The sequence below is a fragment of the Chelon labrosus genome (genome assembly GCF_963514085.1).
Source record: "Chelon labrosus genome assembly, chromosome: 6".
Classification (NCBI taxonomy): Eukaryota; Metazoa; Chordata; class Actinopteri; order Mugiliformes; family Mugilidae; genus Chelon; species Chelon labrosus.
In genome coordinates, this window is record NC_140342.1 from 15,142,671 (window position 1) to 15,169,489 (window position 26,819).

Consider the following 26,819-nt stretch of genomic DNA (forward strand, 5'->3'; position numbering starts at 1 on the left):
TCTGACACAAGGGACAGTCACAGGTTGCGAATTCAATAATCTTTTTTTTTTTTCTCAAAAGAAAAACTGACACAGTGTGTCAGCGGGGAGTATGTTTTCTCTACCTTATCCCTGTGTTGCCCTGCAAAACAAACACCAGCACGCTCGCACGGTGCAGTGGGAAGATGAATGCTCACGAAACTGTGGCGCAGTCCTTGGGAATTTCACGTGCACTGGTCAAGTTTTACGCACGAGTGAGAAAATATTGGTCAAAAAGGACTGTTATACATCAGCATCGTGCTTTAATCAGATGCAGCAAAGTGAATGTGGAGATGTTGTATGAACAAATAAAAAAGCATTATTTCACTCACTAGAATTCAAAATTGATGTCAAGTATGTGTGGCTGTGGACTTGTTGAGTGTGCTGGATTTTCTCACAGTCTTATCTACCTGGATTTTTTCACCTTGTGGTCATAGACAATAGGCTGCACACAAACATGACAAATATGCACTAAGTGGACACAGCCAGCCTCCTTTCTCCGCCCGTTGCCACCAGTAGCTTATGAGCAATGAAGTTAGGAACCGCCTATTCCTGTGCAACTTCTTCCCTGCCCCTCTGAAGGGTCAAAGTCTGTGCGCAACCGACAATAGGCATCAGAGAAAAGCCAAGCGGACGCCGTTTCACTTCACTTCGGGAGGACATTTTTACTTTCCAATTATCCGATGGCCTCGCTTCTGAAATGCAACGTTTTCTTTCTGCTGGCGTTCATCATCACGGTGAGTGAAATGGAGCGAAAGATACCGCAACAGATTGCCATTAAATGCCCGTTACCGTGTGTTAGAAAAGCGGATTTTTTCAGTTTTTCGTTTCTGGCAGGTGTGGCTGTTCGCGCTTATCAAGTCGTGTGAGTTAAAAGCATGCGGCTAATAAGTTACAAAAGAAGAATTAAATGCGCACTACCTGTGTTCATTAGTCTCAGTTCTCCATTTCCTCTAATTCTAAATTTCCATAAATACTGGGCGTGGTGAAAAATAAGATCGGTTCCAAACAGTGGCAGTATTCAGGAGACTAGTTTTCGTAGTTTTTATAGTCAAAAGTCCTCAGTTTATGTTCCCTTCAAAATAAAAGACTGTAGAATATACGTTTGCCATAGGGACTACCATAAAGCACACTCGTTTTAACATACTTTATATAACTCTGAAGCCCTCAAAGTGCCAAGAATCTCCTTGTGTGTTATGTGTTTAGCTATGCCATATGATTTTGTATTCAATCATTTTTTGTTTTCTTGTTTTGTTTTGTTTTTTTTACCTGCAGCTTGCTCCTGTGTGGGCAGAATGGTTCACATATCCCAAAAAGCTCTTTGAGAACCATGACTACACCGGCCATGAGTACATTGCCAGGGTATGAACTTTTTTTTTCTTTGTGTGCCTGTGTGTGTGTTATACATATGGATTAAATCTCAATATTCAAACTGTTATCCTCTGTTATACTATGTATTATTAGTAGTATTTATACCAAACAATTTCTTGTAACTAAAGCTACATTTTTGCAGCCTAAAACAAAATCCAACATGATTTGTCTTATATTCGGCCTGGTTGGTTTCATCCCCAGATGACTTTTGCTTTTTTTTTTTGTACACCTTGTTATGTGGAGACAATGGCAGACATCCAGCTTCATATTGAGTCATTTCAGACATAGCACATGATGACAAATGCATCGCACGTTTAGACGATACACTCACACACACACCTGTTTGACATGCGAAAGCTCAGGTAGTTTCTTATTTCAGTTTTATGCTTCTTTTTGTTTTAGCCCATGCGTTAAATGTTCAGCCACAACATTAAAACCACCATACTAATATTGTGTAGGTCTCACTTGTGTCTCCAAAACAGTTCTGACTAATTAGTGAATGGACATGATAAGATAAGATAATCCTTTGATGTTTCGTTGTGCCTGGTAACAGACTGTGGGTTGTTGAAAGGAGGGGCCTCTGTGGATTAGATACTTGGATCAGTTTAGTATCTAGTGAATTTGGAGGTCAGGTCAACACCTGGTGTTGTTTTTCGGGTTTTTTGAGTTGTTCCTAAACCGTTTTTGTGTGTGTGCCTGTGTCAGGCCTGCATAAAGGAGTGTCATTGCTATGGGGTGGGGGTGCCTGGTCTGGTCTAGGTGGGTGCTACATGTCTAAGTAACATCTACACGAATGCCAGGTCCAAAAGTTTCCCAGCAGAACATTGTATTGTCACAAGATGGTCAATATTATTCACTTCTCCCATCAGTGGTTTTAATGTTGTGCTGATAGGTGTGTATCAAAAGTTAGCGTGCCGTCAAACATGTGGTTTGATTCTGTGTCAATGTATTTGCCTCTTAGATTCGCTCTGATAAGGAGGACTACAAGAAGATCGTATATTCTTTAACGGGGCCTGGTGTCGACCAGCCTCCTGTAGGAAGATTTGGTTGTGATGCTGACACTGGCTATGTGAGAATCTATTCCATCCTGGACCGTGAGGAGATTCCCTTCTATCTAGTAAGAGGACTTTAATAAGAAGCTGTCATAAGTTGTACAGTGAATAAAATACTAAAACAGTTGTGTTTCCTAGTTAAAAGGCATGGCAAAATACACCGATGGGAAGCAGGCTGAAAAGGTTCTGGATCTTAACATTACTGTTCTGGATGTGAATGACTGCGTTCCAGTCATTAAAACAGAGCAAGTCGGACAAGTCAGTGAAGCCAGTGCACCAGGTATTTTAAGATATACACAGTATTTTTGATAAGGCCTGCAAAAAGTATTGTTTCAGTTAAACAGTTCTTTTTTTTTATTTTTTGTAGGTACTGTTGTCATGAGAGTAATAGTTACTGATGCTGATATTGGCGTAAATGCAATGATCTACTACAGCCTTGTGCAGAGTACCACCTTTGGGATGTTCTCCATCAACTCTGTAACTGGGGAGATCATGGTTCAAAGCAGCGCTCTGGATAGAGAGGTGAGAGATATCAGTTTTATACAAGTCAACGAGAAAGAAGCGTTTTGCTCATGTCTTACAACTTTCTTTTTTTTTTTTAACTAATACCAACATATTTATTTTTTATTTGTCTCTTTTTTAGAAACAAGACACATATACGTTGACTGTTCTAGCTTCTGACTTGAGTGGACAAGCAGGAGCAAACACAGGAACTGGAGAAATCGTGATCAAACTTCTGGACATAAATGATAACATCCCAACTCTGGCACAAGAACGGGTAGATGCGATATGTATACTCGAGACATTTATTTTTTAGTTAAAAAAATAAAATAAAAATGATTAGCTGTCATTCCAAAGCATGAGTTTACTTGATTTTTGTTTGCAGTATGAAGGGAGTGTGGTGGAGAACACCATCGGTATAGAAGTCATGAGGATACAAGCCATTGACCTGGATCTAATGTTCACCGAAAGCTGGATGGCTGTGTACCAAATAGTTTCAGGGAACGAGGGGGGCTATTTCACTATCACTACTGATCCTAAGACCAACGAGGGGATTATCATGATCACCAAGGTAAAGAGCGTTGCATTGTTTTGACACTCTGGAACTGTACACCGTGAAAAGAAGAATCTCATGAAAGCTGCATATCTTGTGCGTTATCCTTGAATCCACAGGCCCTGAACTATGAGGAAATTAAGACACTCAGCTTGGAAGTGTCAGTTTCCAACGTAGCTGCCTACAATTTTGGTGCGGGGGCTGTAATAGGGGGTGGTGGGGGAAAATCCTACCCCATCAAAATCAGCGTGGTCAATCAGCTGGAAGGCCCCACTTTCAGACCAAGTGTCAAAGTGGTGTCCATCTCTGAGGACCGCAAAATTGTCTCCCTCAGCAAAGTCATCGCTAATTACGGTGCTATTGACATTGACTCAGGACTGATTGCCACCAATGTAAGGTAGGGTCACATCAGGTCACCAGATGTTACCAAACAGTAGATATGTAAATGAATTGTTTAAATTAAATGTATTTTTTTTCTGCTCAAATATATGAATTAATATAATTTCAGGTATGCAAAGATTCGTGATAATGGCAACTGGTTGATTATTGATGAAAAAACAGGAGATATCAGGCTAAATAAATTTCCTGACCGAGAGTCCCAGTTCTTGATCAATGGAACATATTATGCCGAAATTATCGCCGTCACCAAAGGTGAGTTCTGTTAGCACAGTAATCACTATTCTTCTGCAGAGTACTATGGTGGATGTTAACATCAATCTGTCCTTTGTTTTTCAGACGAGCCTGCAAAAACTGTTACGGGGACCGTTGCCATTCAGGTGGAGGACTTCAACGATCACTGCCCAGAACTGATCACTAAATCTCAGACCATGTGCCTTGGGGATCGTGTGATCTATGCCACAGCTGTAGATGAAGATGCGTTCCCCAATGCGGCGCCTTTTGAGTTCACTGTGGTTGGAGGGAGCAGCAATGAGAGGTGGACAGTGGAACATCTTAACGGTAAGACCATATGAACAGAGTTATTAGTCCAGCAAATCTCAATATTTCCTTGTTCACCTGTTCACATTAAAGAAGCATTTTTAAACACATTTTGTATTCGTTCTAACTCGTCTCACAACTAAATCTCACAACAGGGTGTGATAAAATCAGTGCAGCTGGTATATGTATTGCTGAAGTTACTGTAAATTAGAAAAAAATAGGACATTACTGTATTTAAATGTTCAAACTCCCTATAAAATCTGGTGTTTTTTAAAAAATGTGTTGAACTGTGCATCATCTATAGACCAGTATATGCCAGCAATGCTAAAAAAAAATTGTTTTGACACAGAATAACTGGACTTTTACCTATTTCAATAGCCACATTTCTGCTTTTCATGCCAAGCAAATGTCTTTTGTAGAACTCATCCATCTTGACTGTATCCCATAGGTGCGAAGTAAGAAGGGAGACTCGTTATGCGTTGCAGTTTTTTGCAGCAAATGTATACATTTTGATTTTTCTCTTCGTCTGTAGGAACCACAGCCATTCTGCGAGACCAGTCACAGTTGTGGCCAGGCAAATACCAAGTGGAAGTGGAGATCAAGGACCAGCAGGGGAAGTCATGTGCCGATCCTCAGATAATTAATGTAGATGTGTGTACTTGCAGTAAAGGCACAAAAAACTGTGCAGACACGCGCAAAACAGTAACTTCGAGTTTTGGAGTTGGAGGTATTCTGCTCCTTCTGCTGGGACTGCTGCTGCTCTTGTGTGAGTAAAGCAATCGGCTTTTATTTCTTCCTTGTTTGTTACATGATAAATATCGTTAACTTTTCCTTTCAGGATTGCCTAACCTTACATGTTGTAGCGTGCTTAGCTATTGACTAAAAAGAATGGGTGGGGCACAGGTGGTTTTTGACGTAAATCAAGTTTCCAGCATGATATTTGTTGTTTTTCCCTAAATCCCTTTTCGAATAAATGTTATTCGCTGATGTGTGGACATCACTTTCACCTTTGTTTGAACTTCTTTTGAAATTTATTTGTGTTTTTTCAGTGTTGCCCTTGATGCTTTTGTTTTGCCTGTGTGGAGGAACGGCGGCTATCGGAGATTTCAAGTCTATTCCATTCGACACGAAGCAACAGCTGATCGCGTATCACACCGAGGGACAGGGAGAAGACAAGGTACTTTGATCAGCGTGATATGATATGAATGGATCTTTTACAATGTATTTTCCATCTTTGAAAAGTCCTGCATCTGACTGGATATCTTTTATTTTTTTCCCTGACAGGAAGTCCCTCTTCTACATGTCCCAGGGGAGGTTGATGGTGGCACACTGATTACCAAGAACGTCAACAACTATCAGGCGCAGGGCTACGATGGAGGATTGGTTGACTTCGGAGGAGCAGCGGGTGGTGGTGGAGGAGGAGGAGGAGGAGGAGGAGCCTTTGGAACAAGCAGCTGGTCAGCTGATAACAGGAACCTGTACAACCAATACAGTCAGTTTGGTCAGTTTGGTCAGGGAGACCAGGTGGACGTAATGGCTCCAGGGATGATGACAGGACAAGAACACAGTGTCTCTCACTCTCACTATAGGGGTGGGGTCTTTGATGGGATGGCTTTGTCTGAACAGTTCCTGGGGGAGTACTATGCAAGTGTGAGTATCTCTAGTCTGATCGAGGCCTATCAAAGTATTTATTACAATGGACTAGAAATTGGAATATGGAAGATGACTATATTTATTTATTTATTTATTTTACTTGTTTGCAGAAATTAAACCATGCCGCTCAGCAGTCTCAGGAGCCAGATGATGTACACAACTATGGCTACGAGGGTCAAGAGTCCCCGGCAGGATCTGTGGGCTGCTGCAGCCTTCTTGAAAATGAAGATGATCTCGCATTCCTCAATGACCTTGGGCCTAAATTCAAAACCCTGGCTGAGATCTGTAAGGGATCACCGATAGTCACCGAGTCTGTCCGTACTGTAGCTTCAGTCCCGCCGGTGTCTCCTGTCAGGCCCCCCACCTCGACCCACACGACTGTCCATACCCACAGAGAAACAACCAGGGACAACGTCAACACCCTCAACACCTCCAATGTAGCGCCCGGATCCTCCACCTTCATCCAAGAGGAGCGAATCACAGAGAGAGTACAGGGTTCAGGAACTGCTCCCAAGGTACATGTCCAGGACAACATAGTGGTTCCCAGTCAGACACTTCTCATACAGCAGCCCGCTATGTACTATACTGCCGCCCCCATGTATGTAGTCGAGTCCAAGCCCCAGATGATGCTTGTGCAAGGTGGCACCCAGCAGACAGTGGGTCAAGTCGGCCATGTTGAGCTAAATCAGGGGGGGCTGATGCAAGTTGGCGGCCTCCAAGGTACACAGGGTGTGGTGCTCGTCGATAGGAAGGTAGGAACAGGTGTAGGGACAGGCCAGGGGATGCAAAGCCTTCCACGAGGAACCCTCTCCAGGTCCTCACAGCTGCTGGTAGTGCAAAATGGCTCCTCGGGAGGAGAGCAAGGTGCGCAGTTAGCACAGGGCTTTGTTCAGGTGGGACAGGGCTCTTTGGAGCGGGACTTTGCAGTCAGCAGTCAAAGCATGCAGATGAAAGCCCAGGGATTTTCACTGGGGTCACGTGGTTCTGCAGGTTCGAACGAGGACTTTGCCCAGACAGCCACACCCAAGTTGCAAGGGAGTCAGAGAGTGGTTGTGCAACATAAAAAGACAGTGAGGAACCTTTAGTCTAGTACAACAGCACAGCGCAACACTTCTTGTGTTTAGCATATCCTAAAAAGTCACACTTGTTTTTTACATATAATGACATATATTTACGTAGACTGAAATGTACTATAGTGTGTAAACTGTATATCAGTTCATACAGATTGGTGGATTTCAAAATTGTGGTAAAACTGGTAGAATTTAGTCTATTTGACCTATAGTGTAATACTGTATATCCTCATCTGCATATATATATATAATTAGACAAATGACAGTCGTTAATAATGAAAGTTGCATTCATTTCTTACACGACTGAGTTAAATCCTTGGTTAAGTACCGTGTTCCTGCTTTTCTGGTCCCAAGAATGATCAGTTAGGTGTCAAGTACAGTCATAAAGGGCAGGTACAAAACTGACATGACACCAGGGTGGTTAGAGGCAAAGTAAACAAAACAGAGCAAAGACAGTCTAATCACACTAATTAAGCAGAAAATCCAATCCTCCGACTTTATCTCTGAATCATACTGGTAACTGGAAGAATCACAGGCCGAACAAAAGGCCACACCCTCGCCTAGAGCGGCAAAAAAAAAGACAGAAACCACCACCCTACTTTTAATTGGCCTTGTATCACTGAAGGCTATATTTGGGAACCAGTCAGCGGCTAGAAGTCACACAAATCATCCAAATTTCCAGTTAACCCTTCCCAATGCAAACCAACCCACGAGTATAAAGAAGGCTGGATCCTCCATGACGTAACCATAGGAATTGTGACTCCTAGAAAATCTAAAAAGGTTCAAAGAGGTGAAGCATAGGTGCAGCTGAGGGCAAGCGAGTGAAAGTGCACGCTAAAGACAGCTAGTGACCTGAGATAGCACCCAGCTGTCACTCAAAGACGCCGCGCCTTTGATTACGCATAGCCTTGTGTCATAAGTGAAGAAATCACAGATAAAACATGAAACCGTTTTTGTGCAGGCTGTAAATCCATTTACTTCCGCCATAAATGAGTCCATTTTTTAACTATCCATAGGTATCACAGTGGCCTTAGGGGTGTCAGTGTGATAATCTTAGTAAAAACTCTTCTAGATTAGAACAGATGGATTATTTTCTATACATTAATTACCATGATTGTTTACGTCGTCAGTCTTGATTAACACAATTATTTTAAGAGTGACAAACATAGGAGCTGTAGCTACTTTCATGTTGGATTTATCCATTTAGGCTTACTCTCAAGCACTCAGTGCTCTGAGGACTGTATTATGTAAATATGTTGTGATTCTACAGATGCTCGGTTTGCTTTTTGTGACATTTAAGGTGTAGCCATGTCAAAAGTTATCCTGCTGACCATTAGACTTAGTCATAGATGCAGAATGCAGAAGACGGAATACAGATAAATACTGTGTGTTTATTTTAAAACTGTTGAATGCAACCTCTGCAGAAGTGTTAGAATGATTGAAGGCATCAAGGGGGATTGATTTTTTTTGATTTTTTTCATTATATAGTAATTGCAGACTAAACCAAAGAAGAAACTAAAACAAATTAATATTTTTTATTGCACTCTTTTTACTTTACCTCCACAGAGTATACCGTAGGTGTTTTTCTAAACTGCACAATTGACCAAATATAAGTATGGATGGACCTATTTTCTACAAATGAATTATGTGTCATAACTATTAGATAGACTTAGAAAATGTTGCCCTTAATGTGTGTGTGTGTGTGTGTCCATGTATCATATTTTGGGAATGTGGATGGGAAAATTAATGAAAGCCAAGCTTGCAAAGCACTGAAAACATTGTTTGATACTGCTGTTCTTGCTATTGATAAATGCATATTTTAATATTGAGCTTCTATTATGCTCTATGAACATGATAGTGCAGAACTAGAGAAACATGATAATTAAGGTGTGTTCTTTTTTTTGTTTGTTTGTTTTGCACCTGCTTGCACAATAAATTCTAACTGGGAAAAAAAAAAATGTGATTTTCTGATTTCACACATTTAACTGATTTTAGTTAAATGTTAACAAAATTAATCAAATGCTTGCATGTGAACACATTTTCCATAATGTATTTGAGTATTTATTTAAAGAGACCAAGATGCAGCTTTCTGCAGCCTGCCTTGATGAGCATCAAATTAACAACTGGATCATTAGTTCAGTTGCATTCCTCATCTATAAACCGGCAAGCGTTATTTCCTTATCAGTCAAAACGTCATTCAGGGGGGTAAAAATATCCTCTTGAAGCTTTGCCAAGCAGACGATGTGGAACGGATAAAACTGGTTGCTCTGTAGGACACGTAAACAACAAAGAGAAAGTTGAATGTTGTGTCAGTGATAATACAGATAACGCCTCATGGAAAGTGGCCAAAAAAATTATTTGTACATATGGTCGTAGAAAAGTCTACCGTTGAGCATATTTGTTTGCCTCGGCAATTCCAACTTGGCAGGTTCATGAATGCAAGAGCGAGCTTCAAGTCGAACGGCATGTCTCACCATTGTCCCAGGAATCAGACTGATGGTACTGCTTCCTTCCACAGTTGGCTCTACTGTACTCATTTACTGCTTTACATTCTCTGCATTCTGACCCAAGCATAAGCGTCTTCCTGACAGAGTAATCATGCAAACTTACAAGTGCCTTGAGACACTTTGTTAATTAACTCTTCTTCAGTTGTGACGTGCGGGAGGAAAATGTGTGGGCTCATTTGGAATATGTGAAACCGGGCCTCATTACTTTGTGAATGGAACAAACCTGTCAATCTCACAAATGTAGTTTTTTTTTTTAACTTTTCACTTCTGGCCATCCTTCGTGTCTAAACACATGTTTTCCATTAGCTGTCAGCTGGGACATTCCTGCTTCCACAGCCGTGACTTGGGTGTGGCCGAAGCTTAACATATTTCAGACTTACAACCTTTTGGAGAGTCTCTCAACAGCCACGATCCGCCCTGTATCTCTGGCTGGCAGTGAAGCAGGAAGACTGGTCATATCAGTTTCACAGTGCCACTGACATGGTCTGCATTATCAGTCATCAGTGTGTGTCTTCCAGAACTTATTCTGTACATTCTTGTTTACTGGATCCGGGCGCCTCCCTTCTGGCTTGGAAGTCTGTCAGTACCGTCTTGCAACATAATGCAATAGATCAACGTGACAGTAGCTTTCACCACTGACATACTTCCACAAAAGTAAAGCCAGGCAAGAATGTTGTAGTCAAGTGTGCTCCACTTTTACACGTTATCTGTAAAATGAAGCACTCTGGGTTGCTATGTATCACACTGGCCTAAAGGGACAACATGTATCCAGAAACCAAAAAGCTATGTTTAGAACCAAAAGTGTGCATGTAATCGCATTACAGTACACTGAGACATAAAATAGTGTCTCTGCTAACGTTTTAAATTTGTATTAATCAATCCAGGAATTTTTGCACAGTCAGTCATGGTCCACGGAGGGTACAGAATAGGACTTTTAATCTGGCAGAAGAGCATGAGATTGTCAACTTTGGTATTTATACTTTGACAACATCTAAATTGCTGCCAAGTGTGAGCTGACCTTCATAGTCACAGAAAATTTGTTTTTTAGTGTCCTTAACACTTACCTCTGTCATTCATCAAAGATTCATTTGCACAACAAGAGACAAACTGTCACTTTTGTGACAAAATGTTTGATGGAGAGCTGTAGGCGACGGGCTCCAGGTTCTCAGTTACCAGCTACTTCCACTGTGCCCTGCTGCGAAGAGACTCATGTCATGTGCTACCATTAGTAACTACGGGAGCTTCAGACCTGTACGTACCTGGGTCTACATCTGGATCACAAACTGGACTGGTCGGCTAACATAGACTCAGTATACAAAAAATGTCAGAAAGGTTGTGTAATATCTGCCGGAAGCTGCTGGACATGTTCTACCCGATTATCTTTGACAGTGCCCTCTTCTATGTTGTGGTGTGCTGGGGAGGCAGTACTAAGAAGAAGGGCACCTCGCGGCTGGACAAACTGATACAGAAGGCTGGCTCTGTGGTAGGGGCAGAGCTGGAGTCATGACATCAGTGGCAGAGGCAAGGACCTTAAGCAAAATCCGGTCCATCATGAACAATGTCCACCGCCCTCTACATGACACCACAGTCAGGCAGAGAAGCTCGTTCATTGACAGGCTGCTGTCTCTGTCCTGCTCCACAAACAGGTTGAGGAGATTGTTTGTCCCTCAAGCCATATGATTGACAGACATGGATATGTGTGTGTGTATGCGCACAATATATATATATATATATATATATATATATATACTGTATACTGTGACTAATGAATAGTGTTTATAAAGTGAATTTATAAAGATAAAAGACAAGGAGTAATGATCGGATCTTTTATTGAAGACTTGAGACAATGCATTTTGAAGTGAATGTTACAAAACTGTGTTCAGGACAAGACTGTACTTGTTTTTTTGACACTGACAAAGCATGACCTTGAAAACCAAATACTATAACACTTGCATATTCTGAGGTTGTGACACCACTCGGTGTCAGTATAAGCCATATCTATATGCAGCATAATTTTGGCTAAACAACTATGTTTCTTCATGATTTGCACACTATATTTAGTTGAACATCCGCTTATATAGCATACTTCTTAGGATCACACTGCATTTGGCCAACGACAATTACGGGTTCAGTGTTGTGTCAGTGTTTTACAATCAGTGGCGAACGTCGTCCTCGTCTTCTATTTCATCTTCTTCATATTCGCCCATTTCGTCAGCGGTGGCGTCCTGGTACTGCTGATACTCAGACACCAGGTCATTCATGTTGCTCTCAGCCTCGGTGAACTCCATCTCATCCATTCCCTCTCCGGTGTACCAGTGGAGGAAGGCCTTGCGGCGGAACATGGCAGTGAACTGCTCGGAGATCCTCCTGAACAGCTCCTGGATGGCAGTGCTGTTGCCAATAAAGGTGGCGGACATCTTAAGGCCGCGGGGAGGGATGTCGCAAACTGCGGTCTTGACGTTATTGGGAATCCATTCCACAAAGTAGCTGCTGTTCTTGTTCTGCACACTCAACATCTGCTCATCCACCTCCTTCATCGACATGCGTCCCCTGAAGATGGCCGCCACCGTGAGGTAGCGCCCATGACGGGGGTCGCACGCTGCCATCATGTTCTTGGCATCAAACATTTGCTGCGTAAGCTCTGGCACGGAGAGGGCACGGTACTGCTGACTGCCTCTGCTCGTAAGAGGCGCAAAGCCCGGCATGAAGAAATGCAAGCGGGGGAAGGGCACCATGTTGACGGCCAGCTTACGGAGGTCAGCGTTGAGTTGGCCGGGGAAGCGGAGACACGTGGTTACCCCACTCATAGTGGCTGATACCAGGTGGTTGAGGTCTCCATAGGTTGGCGTGGTCAGCTTCAAAGTGCGGAAGCAGATGTCATACAGAGCCTCATTGTCAATGCTGAAGGTCTCATCCGTGTTTTCCACTAGCTGGTGTACAGAGAGGGTGGCGTTGTAGGGCTCCACCACTGTGTCAGAGACTTTCGGGGAGGGCATGACACTGAAGGTGTTCATGATGCGATCGGGGTACTCCTCCCGGATCTTGCTGATGAGGAGTGTGCCCATTCCCGAACCGGTGCCTCCTCCCAGGGAGTGGGTGAGCTGAAAGCCCTGGAGGCAGTCGCAGTTCTCGGACTCCTTCCTCACCACATCCAGTACCGAGTCCACCAGTTCAGCTCCCTCTGTGTAGTGACCCTTGGCCCAGTTGTTTCCTGCTCCACTTTGACCTGCGTGATTTATGTTGAGAGACAATTCACGTTGGACAAATGCTGACTCTCCTTTTAATTTAATTTAAAGTTTTTAATTTGCATGAATCGATCCTTGAAATTGTACACAGACTATCATGGCCACTGTATAATACTTTGGTTTATGCCCAAGTATCTAAAGCTAACTGAGACAAATGACAAAAACACTGATGTGTAATTTAAATTTAGTGGCAGTTATGACATTTTACTGAACTAAATACTATACAAAATACATTACTTGTGCTCAAATTTAACATCAATTCCTTCATTAGCATTTAGCTTAAAAGCATTAGTGTGCCTCAGTTCTACTGAGCTTAACAGGCCTGTAGATGTTTCATGGATAAAACCTGGCAGCCAAATGTTCTTAATATCTTTATAAAGCATTAGTGAAAGAATTATTACCTTTTTTCCTGGTAAGAAAAAATGAATAGTCATCCTACATCCTATTTTTTTTGGCCCACTGTATCCTCATTTGTCATCAGCACTGCAGCAGCACCTTCTGGTATTTAATTTTTTTTTGTTGCTTAGTCACCACGAGAGCTGTCTCTGTCTGACACAGCTGCACACGGGCAATGCAGCAGACTACTGGCACATCGCTGAGACGCCGCAGAAGCTCTGTGCTCAGAATATACAGTGCCGTGCTGTCAGCCGAGGCTACGAGCGCAGCTTCACAGGATGTGACAGCAGCTGCTGACACGCACAAACGCACTCACCGAAGACAAAGTTGTCAGGCCTGAATAACTGTCCAAATGGGCCAGAGCGAACCGAGTCCATGGTTCCTGGTTCCAGGTCCACCAGAATGGCACGGGGGACAAATTTGCTGCCTTTGGACGGGAGGATAGGGAGAGGTGGGGGGGGGAGCAACGGAGGAAAGGGTGGAGTAAGATATCAACAGTCTCAGGGTCCATGAGCAACCACTATAATACTGACCTACAAGGATATTAATGCAGTCATGCTGTTTGCTAATGAAATCCTTTATGTACACAGCCTTTTGTTTAAAGAGATGGATTTCTAAGGAGTGCATTCTGTTGTTTCTTGCACTTTAATTTGCTCCACCCTCTTTGTCTGTGAGCTTTCCTGCAAGCAAACTACTGCAGCAAGCAGCTCATTTTATTCTAGACCAGTGGGCCTTTCCTAGTGGTGAGCTCTGCAGAGCCCATTCTAAGTAAGATGGCCTCTAACCAAAAATGTCTTTCTTCTCATTCTCACTGCACAGCTCGTAAAGTTGCAAGCCTCATTAAAAATCCACCAATCTCTTTGTTTTTAACGAGCATTTGAGTAGCTGGGTGTTCAGTTCACATGCAGCAGAAACCCAGCGGTGCCATCATGCGACATGGAAACAAAGGATCGATAATGCCTGCTGCTAGGAAACAGGGTAAGGGCAGACAGTTGAAGTGAATATGCCACGTCAGCCCACATGTGCGGCCTGAGATGCCCTTTCGTTTAGTCAAAGCGGATGAGTGCACTGTTTGACTGACTCCGAAAGCATCACCTCACACACAAAAGCACGAAAGCTTCATGATTCCTGAACCTCCGTTCGCTAAGTACTGTTCGACTGCAGCTGTGAGCAGCAGCAACAACAACAACAGCAACACAGGATGCATTCGCAATGACCTTCAGCATGCCACACCAATCAAATCAGACACTGAGATATCAGGGTCCGCTTTTACAGAGACTGCAGATACCTGCACTCCCTACAGACAGAGGCAGAAAAAGAGGGTGGGGGTGAGAGAAAAGGGAGACAGAGGGAGATATTTTAGCAAGTTCACTGTCCTCGTTTTTTCCCTACACTCATGGTGGGACCTACTTTCCCCTGCATCTAGATTAGTAGCACTGAAATGAGGTCTGTGTAGCATAAGGCCATGCAAGGATGATGAGTGGAAACTGCTTCGTGTGGTGAAGTATTCAGATGCAAACGTGTTTTATTTAAGAAGCGGACTTGGAAATGATTTGCTCTTTACCTGATGCCTCATTGTAATAGACATTTATCCTCTCCAGCTGCAGGTCACTGTCACCTTGGTAACTACCGGTGGGGTCGATGCCATGCTCATCACTGATCACCTCCCAGAACTAATGGCACAAACACACGACATTCAATCGCATGGGAAAACACATGTGCGTCAGCGCTCGCTTTTAGCCTTGTGCGCATCCACTTGGTGGCACAATGACACGCAGCAGTGGTGGCCACATCGCTGCAGCCGCTGCATCCAAGCAGACACTGAACCCCACCCTGCATCTATGCAAGCCTTTAACAATTTAATATCAAACTTTTTTCTTTTTTTTTTTTTTTTTTTTAAGAAGCGTGTCTTCATTTATGTCCAGGATACACCAAACTAACTAAATCACTGATTAATTATAAAAATGACCCCTGGAAAAAAGGACACACGTGGTCGTTACGCATTTAAATTACAATCTGAATAGTTAGTTATGCCCTTCCAAAATTAAATGATAATATTCATACCTTCGCCCCAATCTGATTTCCACACTGTCCAGCCTGGATGTGAACGATTTCCCTCATGGTGAGCTGCGGGTGCGGGCAGACAGCGTCCTTTTCTCGACTCGACCGGGGTCCACTCTTCAGTCTCTTGCCGCTGTGTTTCTCAAAATCAGCACTTGCCTCATTTCTATGGTCGAGCGTTGGGCCGGCGAGATAGATAAACGCGCTGCCGGTCAGATGACGTTACGCCCAGCGCAGCATCCCAGCATCCCCCTCAGCCAATGGCAGCGCCCCGGTTTGATGCAGTGGACCAGAGGATCATGCCGCATCATCCCCCTGACATCACCCCATCCCATGCAGGGAAAAGGTTGCCTTTTTTTTCCGCTGGAATAAGGTTCTTCTGTAAAAAAAAAAAATAAAAAAAAATCTTGTTTTCTCATCCAGGAAGTGTCAAACTCTATTCGCGTAATACTGCAGTCACATGTGCTGACTCAGCCGAGCAACACTGACATACCTACAGTACATGTAACCATGAGCCTGTTATTTCAGACTCTACCAGTGGGAAATTATTATTTAGTATTTAAATATTTCAGACCTCACCATAAAGGTTGTAGCTACAATTAGATAAGCAAATGTTAATACCTGAGCTGGACTAATTCACTAGAACCTCATTTGTCGAGTCCTATTAGACACCACAGTGCAATATTTCTGTGATGTCAGTCAGTTTGTGATGGTTTGCATCATGTAACCATTATACCAACTCTAATACCGAATATAATAAAACTGGATTTTGACCCACTTACCTTCTGTATCCTGAAGATTGGATAAAAAGCACACCATCCAGAATCAGAGATCAACTATTAAGCTACTACATGGATTACTGTAAAATTTTCTCCTTCCTCCCCCAAGATGAATCCATTACAACAACATTTACATTTGTGATTTTAAGTGAAAAGCCTTCATTATAACTATATGGTGAGTGAGGATCTTTCACAGTTGCCTTCTCCACTCGGTTGCTAATCCTTCCTCGGGTATAATTGTGATTCTGAATCAAGTGAAATATGGACAAGTTTTCAAATTTTAGTTCCCTAAAAGTTCTTTTTATTATTCCTATACACTCTGCCTCCAGCCGACTGTGAAAGTATTTGGTCATTCTACTTGGGATAAACTTCTAATAAGGCCTGTGAAAAGTTGTGCGCAGATAATCGCAGCTGGTTGATAAATAGCCCTGAAATGATCCGTGCCCACATCCCATCACCAGCTTTGCACAGTCCTATTAGACACCACAATACTTTATGAGCTCTCAGTCAATCAGAAATTGATCATTTAATTTAACATACACTACACTGCCAAAAGTCTTCGCTCACCCATCCAAAGAACTGATTTCAGGTGTTCCATGGCCACATGTGTATAAAATCAAGCACCTGCAGACTGCTTCTACAAACATTTGTGAAAGAATGGGTCGCTCTCAGGAGCTCAGTGAATTCCAGCCTGGTACTGTGATAGGATGCCACCTGTGCAACAAGACAAGTCGTGAAATTTCCTGGCTACTAAATATTCCACAGTCAACTGTCAGTGGTATTACAGCAAAGTGGAAGCGATTGGGAACGACAGCAACTCAGCCACGAAGTTGCAGGCCACGTAAAATGACAGAGTGGGGTCAGCGGATGCTAAGGCACATAGTGCGCAGAGGTCACAGATTTTCCGCAGAGTCAATCGCTACAGACCTCTAAACTTCGTGTGGCCTTCAGATTAGCTCAAGAACGGTGCGCAGAGAGCTTTATGGAATGGGTTTCCAGCTTCATCCAAGCCGTACATCGCCAAGTGCAATGCAAAGCATCAGATGCAGTGTTGTAAAACACGCCACCGGTGGACTCTAGAGCAGTGGAGACACGTTCTCTGGAGTGGCGAATCACGTTCTCCATCTGGCAATCTGATGGATGAACCTGGGTTCGGCGGTTGCCAGGAGAACGGTACTTGTCTGACAGCATTGTGCCAAGTGTGAAGTTTGGTGGAGGAGGGATTATGGTGTGGGCTTGTTTTTCAGGAGCTGGGCTTGGCCCCTTAGATCCAGTGAAAGGAACTCTGCATGCTTCAGCATACCAAGAGATTTGGGACAATACCATGCTCCCAACTTTGTGGGAACAGTTTGGGGATGGCCCCTTCCTGTTCCAACATGACTGAGCACCAGTGCACAAAGCAAGGTCCATAAAGAAATGGATGAGCAAGTTTGGTGTGGAAGAACTTGACTGGCATGCACAGAGTCCTGACCTCAGCCCATTAGAACATCAGTGTCAAAAAATCCCATAAACACACCCAGAAGAGTTGAAGCCGTTATAGCTGCAAAGGGTGGGCCGATGTCATATTAAACCCTACGGATTAAGAATGGGATGTCACTTAAGTTCACATGCGTGTAATGGCAGATGAACAAATACTTTTGGCAATATAGTGTACATCTACTAAAGGGTGCACATCGTGTACATTTTTTGCTTATACTATTGTTTTTTATTCATTTCAGTATTATTTTTATTTATTTCCATGTTATTTGATTTTATTTTTACTAGTGGTTTTCTAGAGTGTCTTTATTTTTTTCCTTATTACTTTTTTTAATTTGATTATTTTATTTTACTTTGTTTTTTTACTGGTGGTGTGTTTATTGTTTTATTATTATTTTTTATTTTTTATGTGCAACTGAGCTACTGTCACCATGCAGTTTCCCTTGTGGCTCAATGAAGTCAAAGTCCAAGTCTAAACATGACAGAAGCTCAAGATTGCGCAAAAGGTATGAGTCACTTTAGCATTCATGTATTCATTCATGCATTCATTCTAGTTGGAACTAGTTGAGCTACGGATAAGTTAACCTTAAAATGTTGCACAGACATAATTTTCCTCAGTAAGTGAATCCAAAAACTGTAAAAGGATGCCTGCATTTTTTGAGAGAAATGTTTGAGGTTGAGGGTTTTGTCAGTTTCCTGTTCTGTCTCACTGGCTATAATGAAGGAAGTGCCGGACTGATTTCCCATTTCAGCACTTTAGAAGTTCATTTCTTTCATTCAGCGAAACCCAACTATGGAAATAATTCACTATTATTTAACTCGGGACCGACCTTTTTATCAAGGCCCGTGAAAAGTTTCCCTGAAATGAATAAGTCACTGACAGGCGCAGCTGATCAATAAATAGTGGTTTATTTTAACAACAGGTATGGCTTTATATACAAGTGCATTATGTCTGTTAAAAGAAAAACAATAAAATAAAACATAATGAACCCAAACAATTTGAACTTACAAATGGTACAATCCATGGTTTTTACATTCATTCCAATCTCTCCTCGAAGAGGTTTGGAGTCGCACGGCTGAGAGAAGCAAAACCTGAAATGTGTACTAATGGGGACTTCACGTCTCTGATTAAGTGTCACCAGTCCATGCCAAGATCCACGATCCTTCATCTCACTGAGACTGGAGGTCTCCACACCTGTATTATTTACAAAGGCATAACCCATTCTTCTGAGTCAGTCTACACTTGTGCTAACGTAGTTTTTGGATTGCTTTGACCGGACTTTCAAATTGAACTCCGAATGAAGCCAGACCTCACCAAGACAGATCACGGCTCCCGTCGGCGCCGTGAACGTGCTGCGTGGGAGGAAGTGGAAGAAATAGATCTCGGTTTAAAAAAAAAAAAAGATGTTCTCATTGTGCTGTGTCGTTAACTTTACACTGTTGCATGACTTTTGGAGATGCGCAATTTCTGCTGAGACGGAGAGGCCAACGCTCGCAGACGACGAGGAATAGATGTGAAGCTGCTGACCACTGCAGTCAACCCACGCTCTACTGCAGATGCCAAGAATTCCACTAACTCCAGCGTCATGTCAAGACCAGTATCTGTTTTTATTTTTTTTTTTCCGCGAGGTAAGCTCCTCATGGATCTAACTAGTACTTTTTGCATTTCAAAAACTCCGCTCCCTTTTCCCTATTTTTTTTTTTTATTATTATTTTTTTATTTTTATTTTTTATTTTTATTAACTGTCAAGATGCCAAGCTCCACTAAATCTCAACATCGTATGATTGCAGGTCATTGTGCTTTGAGGCGTAGCAGCAGGCATTAAATGATCACATGAATGTTTCACTAATAATAACAATGACGACTTGATGACCAGTTAAAAGATCACCCTGAATTAAAAATGGAGTTCTCCTAATTAGGTTCAAGCTGCATTTGAGGGAGAAACAACCACAGGTATGTTAGCTCAGTCGTTCAAATACCAACAGATATGCAGCCTTAAAGCAGAACTGAACTCTGGTGAGTAAAGTACCTGTAACAAAGTCCTCTTTTAACTGTACCACAGAAAATCTCCTGTCGAGTCCGGCGTTGTATTTGACTCCTGAATGACACCCTCAATAGGTCACAAATACTCCCTGTAATACACGACACACTGTGAGAGTTTTATCACATTTGAAATGGCAACACATCACTCAAGTTGGCTCTAAAGTTTTACAGTACAGCGTAATTATTATTATCATCATCATCATTTATGATCATTATTACGAGGATTGTTGTAAACAGTGGTACATCCATAATCACACGTCCTTCTTCAGACAAATATTGCAAACGCACCACAACTGTCAAGTTACACACACATTTAAGTCAAGTATAATGCCGTCCACGCGTGGACGTGGGCTTTGGAAGGAAAAAAGTGCTTCCTTAAAAGACAGTCCATCAATTTCAGAATATCAATAGGTTAAACTTTCCATGAGGATGTGACCTGTTTTTTTTATTTTTTTTTTATTTCATTATTATTATTATTATTATTATTATTATTAATTTTTTATTTTTTTTGACAAATGTATTGCGTAAGGTAAACTTAGTTGTGCGTGTGGATTTATGAATACGCTGACATACAGAAGTTAATGCCAGGATATGATTTGAAAAAACACACTGAAGGTTAGTGACGCGGTCGCCGTCGCGTCGAACATCTTGTCACCCATTTCAATATTTCTTTTTTTTTCTCTTTTTTCTTTTTTTTTTTAAAGATTTGATAGTTTTGCTGACACGTTCACAAGAATTTTCATGCTTTGTCCCCACTGCAAAAAAATAATAAAATAAAATAAAATAAAAATAAAATAAAATAATAGTAATAATAATAAAGTGCCACCACACTGAGGTGCCACAAATACTGTAAGATATGAAGTCTAGCTTTGTACAATAAGGGCACGCCATGGGAGATTATTCAAAATAATACTTTTTAAAAAAATAAAAAATAAAATAAAATAAACTGAATCAAGTTCCACAGCTTATTATCCATTTACTTACATTTTTCACATTTACAAAAGAAAAAAAAAAAGAAAAAAAAGAAAAGCATTTGCATACCATCATTTTCATTGGCTGGAACGATTGGAAAAATAAAAGTTTCTTCAGACCGACAAAATAACGGGTCGCTCTTTTCACTAATATCGCCGCTCGTACAACAAACCACGTGTTGACTGAAGCTCGTCTCTTGCTTCTAATTCATCGAATGCCGAGACATCTTTTAGTTCTCTGGTGTGTTTCAGAATTTCAGGAAAACGGGATCTATCTGATTCACTTCAATCAAACACAGTCTATGGCAGGGGACAGCACTACACAATATTTCCCCCCAAATCAGGCAAATACTGCATCACTACTAATGTTTTTGGCACTATGTCTACATTTAATTTCAGTAGTTTTTGGCATTGTGTTTAGCAAAAAAATGCTCCAATTTGGGTTGTTTACCTCTTTAAACGACAAGTCTGTAACATTCAGATTTTCTCTTCCATACAGATAAGGCGACATTTTTTTCCCCAATACAAATATGTTAGACGGACCTATTTGAGTAAAACGTTTTTTTTTTTTTTTTCTTTTTTAACATCCTTTCTGCACCGGCGGTTGTTGATGACACATCTCGGTGATTGTGGGGTATAGTTTTAAGTGTCTTTAAAAATGACAGACAGTGACTTCCCGTTCGTTCACATCAGTGTTGTTTATACGCTGGTGATTTCCGGTGACATTCATGAAGAGCAGTAGTTGCTGTCGCACCGTCACAAACCAGCACGTGGCGCTGTCTCGCTTTTTGCGCGGTCTCGTCCGTTGGCTAAAACGCACAAAAGAAGGGGGGAATGGGGGCATTGAGAAACGTACCGAGGCTCTGTTAGGAAATGTCTACTCAACTCCAAGTGGGAGCCGTCTTCCTTAAGTGCCTGATGTACCCCCCCTCCCCTCCCCTCCCCTCCACTCCCCTCCACTCCCCTCCACTCCCCTCCCCGCCTCTCTCTGCCTCTTTCTGCCTTCCAGTTGCGACACTTAAAGCTTCATTTTCATCATGACGACGCCATGCCGTTGACGGCGTTTTCTGTGCTGGCACCATCCCTGATAGAGAGGACACCAGAGTCTATGGGGGAGGACACTGTGCAGTCGATTAGAGAGGGGGGAGTTGCTTCTGTAGAGCCTGAATCCGTGACGGAAGCCGGTGCCGACTCCAAAACGAGGGAAGCGGCTGATTCTGGTAAAATGTCTGTGACGGGGAGGATGATAGGAGAAGATGCAGTATGTACGACAAGGGGAGTGGAAGAGTCCTCCGAGGGAATATGGCCCGAGTCAGTGGGTGGAGGTGAAACGGTGACCGGGCTAGGGGGAATAGAGGAACGACTAGATCTATCTTTAACATGGGGAGATGCTAAGAGAGGAAGTTGGGAGTCTATGACGGCAGGCACGGGGGAGTCTCTAACAGAAGGAGTAGATGTAGAGTCATCTACTATTTCTAACTGGATAGGAACGTCAGGGTGTGGAGAAATGGAGGGTGGAGGCTGAGTGGAAACGTCGCAGTCTGTCACAGGAGCAGGGGATGGAGAGGGGCTGTCATGCATAGATGGAGTGGGGGAGTCTGCCAAAGTGGCAGCAGTGTCCTCTTGCATCGCTGGGTCGGGTTTCGAGATGAACGGCTCCATGTCATTAACCAGCGGGTTCGGGGATTCTAAGGTGGAGCTGGGCGGGGGCTCAATGATGGGTGTGGTGCAGATCAATAAAGAGACGGGCACAGTTTGGGGGCTGGGGGTGGTGGAGGAGTCCAGGGAAGCAGCAGGGGTAGCGTCTGCTTCTCTCGTAGACGATGGGCCAATGTCATCCTCTTCAGGAGGAGCAGAATCCATCAGCGGCTCAACCGACTCCAGGATTATTGCTGGAGGTTCCTCTTCGCCAACTAAAAGAGGATCTGTGACGCACGGGGCTTTGTGTAAGGGGGTGGAAGACAGCAGGTGGTCTTTGCTTGCACACGTGATGGCGTCTTTACCCAGTGGCGTGACGGGGGTTGTGGATGAGGGGGAAACCGAGTGACCGTTGGGGTCTTTAGACTCAGGCTTGCCAGCGTGCACCTCCATTAACATGGGGGCAGCCATGTCCGCGAGCGACGGAGCGGTCAGGTCCACGGCGGAAGAGGCGGTGGAATCCATGGTGGATACTGCAGTGGCGGCTGCCTCGTGGAGTGGTGTGTCATGCACCCTGGTGTAGTCCCTGTTGCTCTCCGACTGGGGCAGCAAGAGGCGCTGTTCCCCAGGTTTCCTCGGGGGAAGCAGGGGCTGACGCGTGTAGCTCTCGCCGTCGGCCAGGGTCTCTGGGAGGGGCTGGTAGCGCGTCTCGGGCAGCAGGAGAATGCAGATGATGCAGATGAGGGTGCAGCAGGCAAAAATAATGTGATGAAGGAAATAGCCCTTCTGGTTGTGGAGCTCCATGATGGGTGCAGTCAGCATGCCGAAGCCTGCACTGGCTAGGACCAGGCCCAGACCGCCACCCCTATGAAGAGACACAAAATCTTAATACCTGGTAGAGTTTAGGGATGATCCCACATACTTTAAACTATCCTATAAATACTTTCATTCAATAGAATTAAAGTAAATGACGTTGCACTGGAGAACTTTCACTAAACAAGAGGGTCTTATTGTTGTCGCCTCTCCTCTGTCGTTTTATCAAACAGCAGCAGAGAGTGCTGCAATACCACCAAACGCCCTGCCCCGCATGTCATTCCTCTACTGTTGTTGCTTCAGTTCGCCACCAGACGGCGCCCTTCAAACACTGTCAGCAGAACAACACCCCTGAAATAACCCCAAATCATGAACAAGTGCTGTGTCACATATTCTCAGAGGCTCCCGGTGGCTCATTTGCACAAGATGTGGATTACATTTGACACCGAACCGTGAGAGTCTGTTGTTTCCAGCAGTTCAATAATTTCATACCCACACTAAACAGGAGGGGGAGCAGCTAATGCATCTGCAGGATGGATTGCTTTAATGCAAAGCAGCCAATGCATCAACTGAATAATGAGCTAATTAGACCGTTAAAATGGGCGTGTAAAGAAGTATTTGTGCATTTTTTGCAACCTCCAGTGAGGAAAAACAAGGTTTTCCACCATTCCCGTCCCCCCCTTTCCTCTGATGGTACGGTCCGACGGGCTTACCTGATCACAGTGGGGGTGATCTCAGCACAGAAGAAGATGCTCAGGTTGCTGACTGCGTGGGAGGAGAACATGCCAATGATGGAGAAGGCGATGGAGAAGTTCTTATTCAGCGTAACTGAGCTGTCTGCAGCCAAAACAGGGGACACAAAGAGGTATATGTATTTAGTGAAAAGATAAAAGACTGCTGTTTTTTTAAATGGAAAACTGCACTAGAAAAATGCAGCATCAAAATTCAATAATAGGAAAAAATAATGATAAGTCAAAGGGTAAGTTTTATAAGCAAATGCATACCTGATACTTTAAGTTATACACTTTTATTATACTCGATCTAGACAGAATTTATGACCTAGGCATATTTTACTTTGAAAACCATCTAGCCATCCAAATATCTAGGCATTAAATAAATAAATAAATCACAAAATCAGAAAATTTAAAGCCTAAAATCATCTGAAGCTGAGATTTTCACATTTTTACAAACTTTGCCAGATCAGAAAGTGAGAAAGTAAGAAACCTTCACCCCCAAACATATTTACAATATGATGAAGTGGGAAGCACTTCTCATTTCGAAAGTGCATCATACGAGGCCATACTTCATGGCATTTTAGAAAGTATAACCGCAACTACTTTCTAACTGCACTGACAAAACCTCAACGCAGAGTGCCTAATAAACTTGGTCAAACTAAATGTTGTTGAGGTTTTTCCCTCTGCGCTAACGTTCACCGAGAAATCGGCTCGCGCGCCGAGCGCCAGTTTAGTCCAAAGACGGTTTGAACATGGTGTTTTATGAATAAGACATGTTGAAGATGGCACAGAGAGGATCAGAGGAGCCTGCTCTGTGATCATCTCTCGTATCCCACGGGGGGATTAGTGCGGCGAGAACAAAGGCCTCGATAAACAGAGAGGGAAGGCTTCAGAGTGCTGTAACAAAGCGGCTCGCCCTCTTCAACACAAAGGGGATAAATAAGTGAAAAGCCAGCCATAATTACATCTAGGACTTCATTAATGGTCTCTGCAGGGCCTGTGTACGGCCAAATGAAATGCTGTAGGATATCTGCATGGAGCACTGAAATCGTGTGTAGACAGTGCAGCAATCTAAGCGATGTGAGTCATGATGGACGGCAGTTAAATCACATATTGAAAGAATTGCTGTGATTCTATCGTACTCTCGCAATTTATCAGAATAGCAGCCCAATCACAATACAAATGCATCACATAAACAGCTCAAATGGACTTAAAGGGTGGCACATATCTCAGCAAATATTTTTATTTAGTCTCCATGTAAATACGAGGGTGAATCTCTGACCAGAATGATTTCAATCGGGTTGTAGGAATATTGTCCATGTAAAGACAGATAATGCAATTACTGAAGGGTTTCTCTACCCCACCTTTTATTTGACTTATTAAGACTATATTCTCACCGATATTCAGGTGGTCACTGTACTTCCCCAGCACTATAGGAAAGAACACAAACAGATATGTATCAGTGGTGAAGACAAAACAGTACAAATCATCACAAGACAATAAGTTGAATCCGTTAAAGAACAAAGACATGCACACACGCTCCACGAAGGCCCACGGCGCACCAGATTCAAGGATAACATGAATCATGCACATAACCTTGACGTGTTGACTCAGGTTAAACATTAAATGCGGCTCACTTGTAACTGAATAAACTGGCACGTACTGTTTTGGTACACATTGACTAAAACGGTGTAATCACGCGCCGTTACTTCACAGAAAACAACTAAACACCGACATCTTGTGTAGGTCTCCCTTGTGTTGTGACTCATCAGAGAATGGACATGGGCCTTCTGAGGGTGTCCTGTGGTGTCTGGTAGCAGGACGTTGTTAGCGAGGGGGGGGGGGCCTTTGGGTCCTGTGAGTTGAGGGGAGGGGCCTCTGTGGATCATCCCACAGATACTTGATCAGTTTGGGATCTAGTGAATTTGGAGGTCAGGTCAAGACCTTGTGCTGTTCTTCATGTTTGTTTTTTGAGTTGTTCCTGTTCCTGAACCGTTTTTGTGTGTGTGCCTGTGTCAGGCTGCGTGGGTGGTACATGTCCAAGTAACATCCACGTGAACGCCAGATCCAAAAGTTTCCCAGCAGAACACTGAATTGTCTCAAGATGGTCAATGCTACTCACTTCTCCTGTCAGTGGTTATAATGTTATGCCTGATTGGTGTATACAGTAATGTAATTTAAAAAAAGAGTTACATGCCATCATCAAGAGTTTGGACAGAGCCATGCTAGCTTACTCTCCCTGTGTATAGTCTCTGTCTTAAGATGAGCTAATCAGCTGATGGCTCTAGCGTCATGCTCAACAATCGTGAAGATTTAAACGAATGCCTGTTAAGTCTCCAGTCTACCGCTTAATCGCAACGATGACTGAGCCAATAGCCAATATTTATATAATTACATTACTATAAACTGGGTGTCTGCTCCAGGAAAAAAAAAAAAAATGTTGTATTAAGTTACTACTAATGTGTCTGGATATGAATGCAGAATGTTATCTCATCCTTTAGACGATAGCAGATTGCTGCTAATGCAAACCGAACATCTGTTACTGCTGCAGCTTTACATTAACAGCAATTAACTGGCAAAAACGCAGGTCGTAGTCACAGGAAATGCCACGCGTTCGTTAGTGAGTTTAACCGTTTATGCCGTACGTCATTTTCTGACAGTGGATAAGCCTGAAATGTTTGAAAGGAGTAGCCACAGTGAGCCGTTAGATGAAGAACGCCCTCCCTCCAGGCAGAACGAAATCAAGTTGCCCATAAAAAAAAAAGAAAAAAAAAAGAAAAAACATGGTTGCATACCCGACTTATTCAATTAAAACCACGACTACTGTTCTTCCTGTAGTACTCACGGTTGAGCAGACCCAGCTGCAGCAGCGACGCCAGGGCGGTGATGATCATAAACATGAGAAGGCCTCCACGCCGGCCCATCAGGCCGACCGCTGGGCACAGCGCAATGCACGACGCCACCGCAATGCCCGCCATCGTGTAATAGTCTGCATAGAAGT

At 43.1% G+C, this 26,819-nt stretch overlaps 3 protein-coding genes across 4 annotated transcripts in view; 1 reads left to right on the forward strand and 2 right to left on the reverse strand.

Annotated features, from left to right (window-relative positions):
* Positions 1-83: 83 nt before the first annotated feature.
* LOC311490081 (desmoglein-2-like protein) lies at positions 84-9,128 on the forward strand. The gene is made up of 14 exons (XM_084547433.1): positions 84-755; positions 1,294-1,380; positions 2,351-2,506; positions 2,580-2,721; positions 2,809-2,963; positions 3,085-3,219; positions 3,328-3,513; positions 3,615-3,892; positions 4,004-4,146; positions 4,231-4,452; positions 4,964-5,197; positions 5,481-5,608; positions 5,716-6,081; positions 6,195-9,128. The coding sequence occupies exons 1-14, from the start codon at positions 702-704 to the stop codon at positions 7,167-7,169; spliced, it is 3,261 nt and encodes a 1,086-aa protein (XP_084403559.1). The 5' UTR covers positions 84-701; the 3' UTR covers positions 7,170-9,128.
* A 2,406-nt stretch (positions 9,129-11,534) lies between these two features.
* Positions 11,535-15,483, reverse strand: LOC311489106 (tubulin beta-2A chain-like). 2 transcript variants are annotated; one of them, XM_084546048.1, is made up of 4 exons: positions 15,367-15,483; positions 14,845-14,975; positions 13,619-13,725; positions 11,535-12,887 (listed from the first exon to the last, which is right to left on the reverse strand). In XM_084546048.1, the coding sequence occupies exons 1-4, from the start codon at positions 15,421-15,423 to the stop codon at positions 11,815-11,817; spliced, it is 1,368 nt and encodes a 455-aa protein (XP_084402174.1). In that variant the 5' UTR covers positions 15,424-15,483; the 3' UTR covers positions 11,535-11,814. The 2 variants fall into 2 exon arrangements, with proteins under 2 accessions (XP_084402174.1, XP_084402173.1); XM_084546047.1 differs by lacking the exons at positions 13,619-13,725; positions 14,845-14,975; positions 15,367-15,483 and adding an exon at positions 13,308-13,405.
* A 6,128-nt stretch (positions 15,484-21,611) lies between these two features.
* Positions 21,612-26,819, reverse strand: part of LOC311489897 (solute carrier family 22 member 23-like) — a 30,936-nt gene continuing 25,728 nt past the window's right edge. Inside the window, exons 7-10 of the mRNA XM_084547209.1 lie at positions 26,664-26,811; positions 25,216-25,248; positions 23,798-23,921; positions 21,612-23,136 (exon numbers count right to left, since the gene is read on the reverse strand). Of these exons, the coding sequence (XP_084403335.1) occupies positions 21,669-23,136; positions 23,798-23,921; positions 25,216-25,248; positions 26,664-26,811 (1,773 nt within the window). The 3' untranslated portion in view covers positions 21,612-21,668. The remainder of the gene's footprint in view (positions 23,137-23,797; positions 23,922-25,215; positions 25,249-26,663; positions 26,812-26,819) is intronic.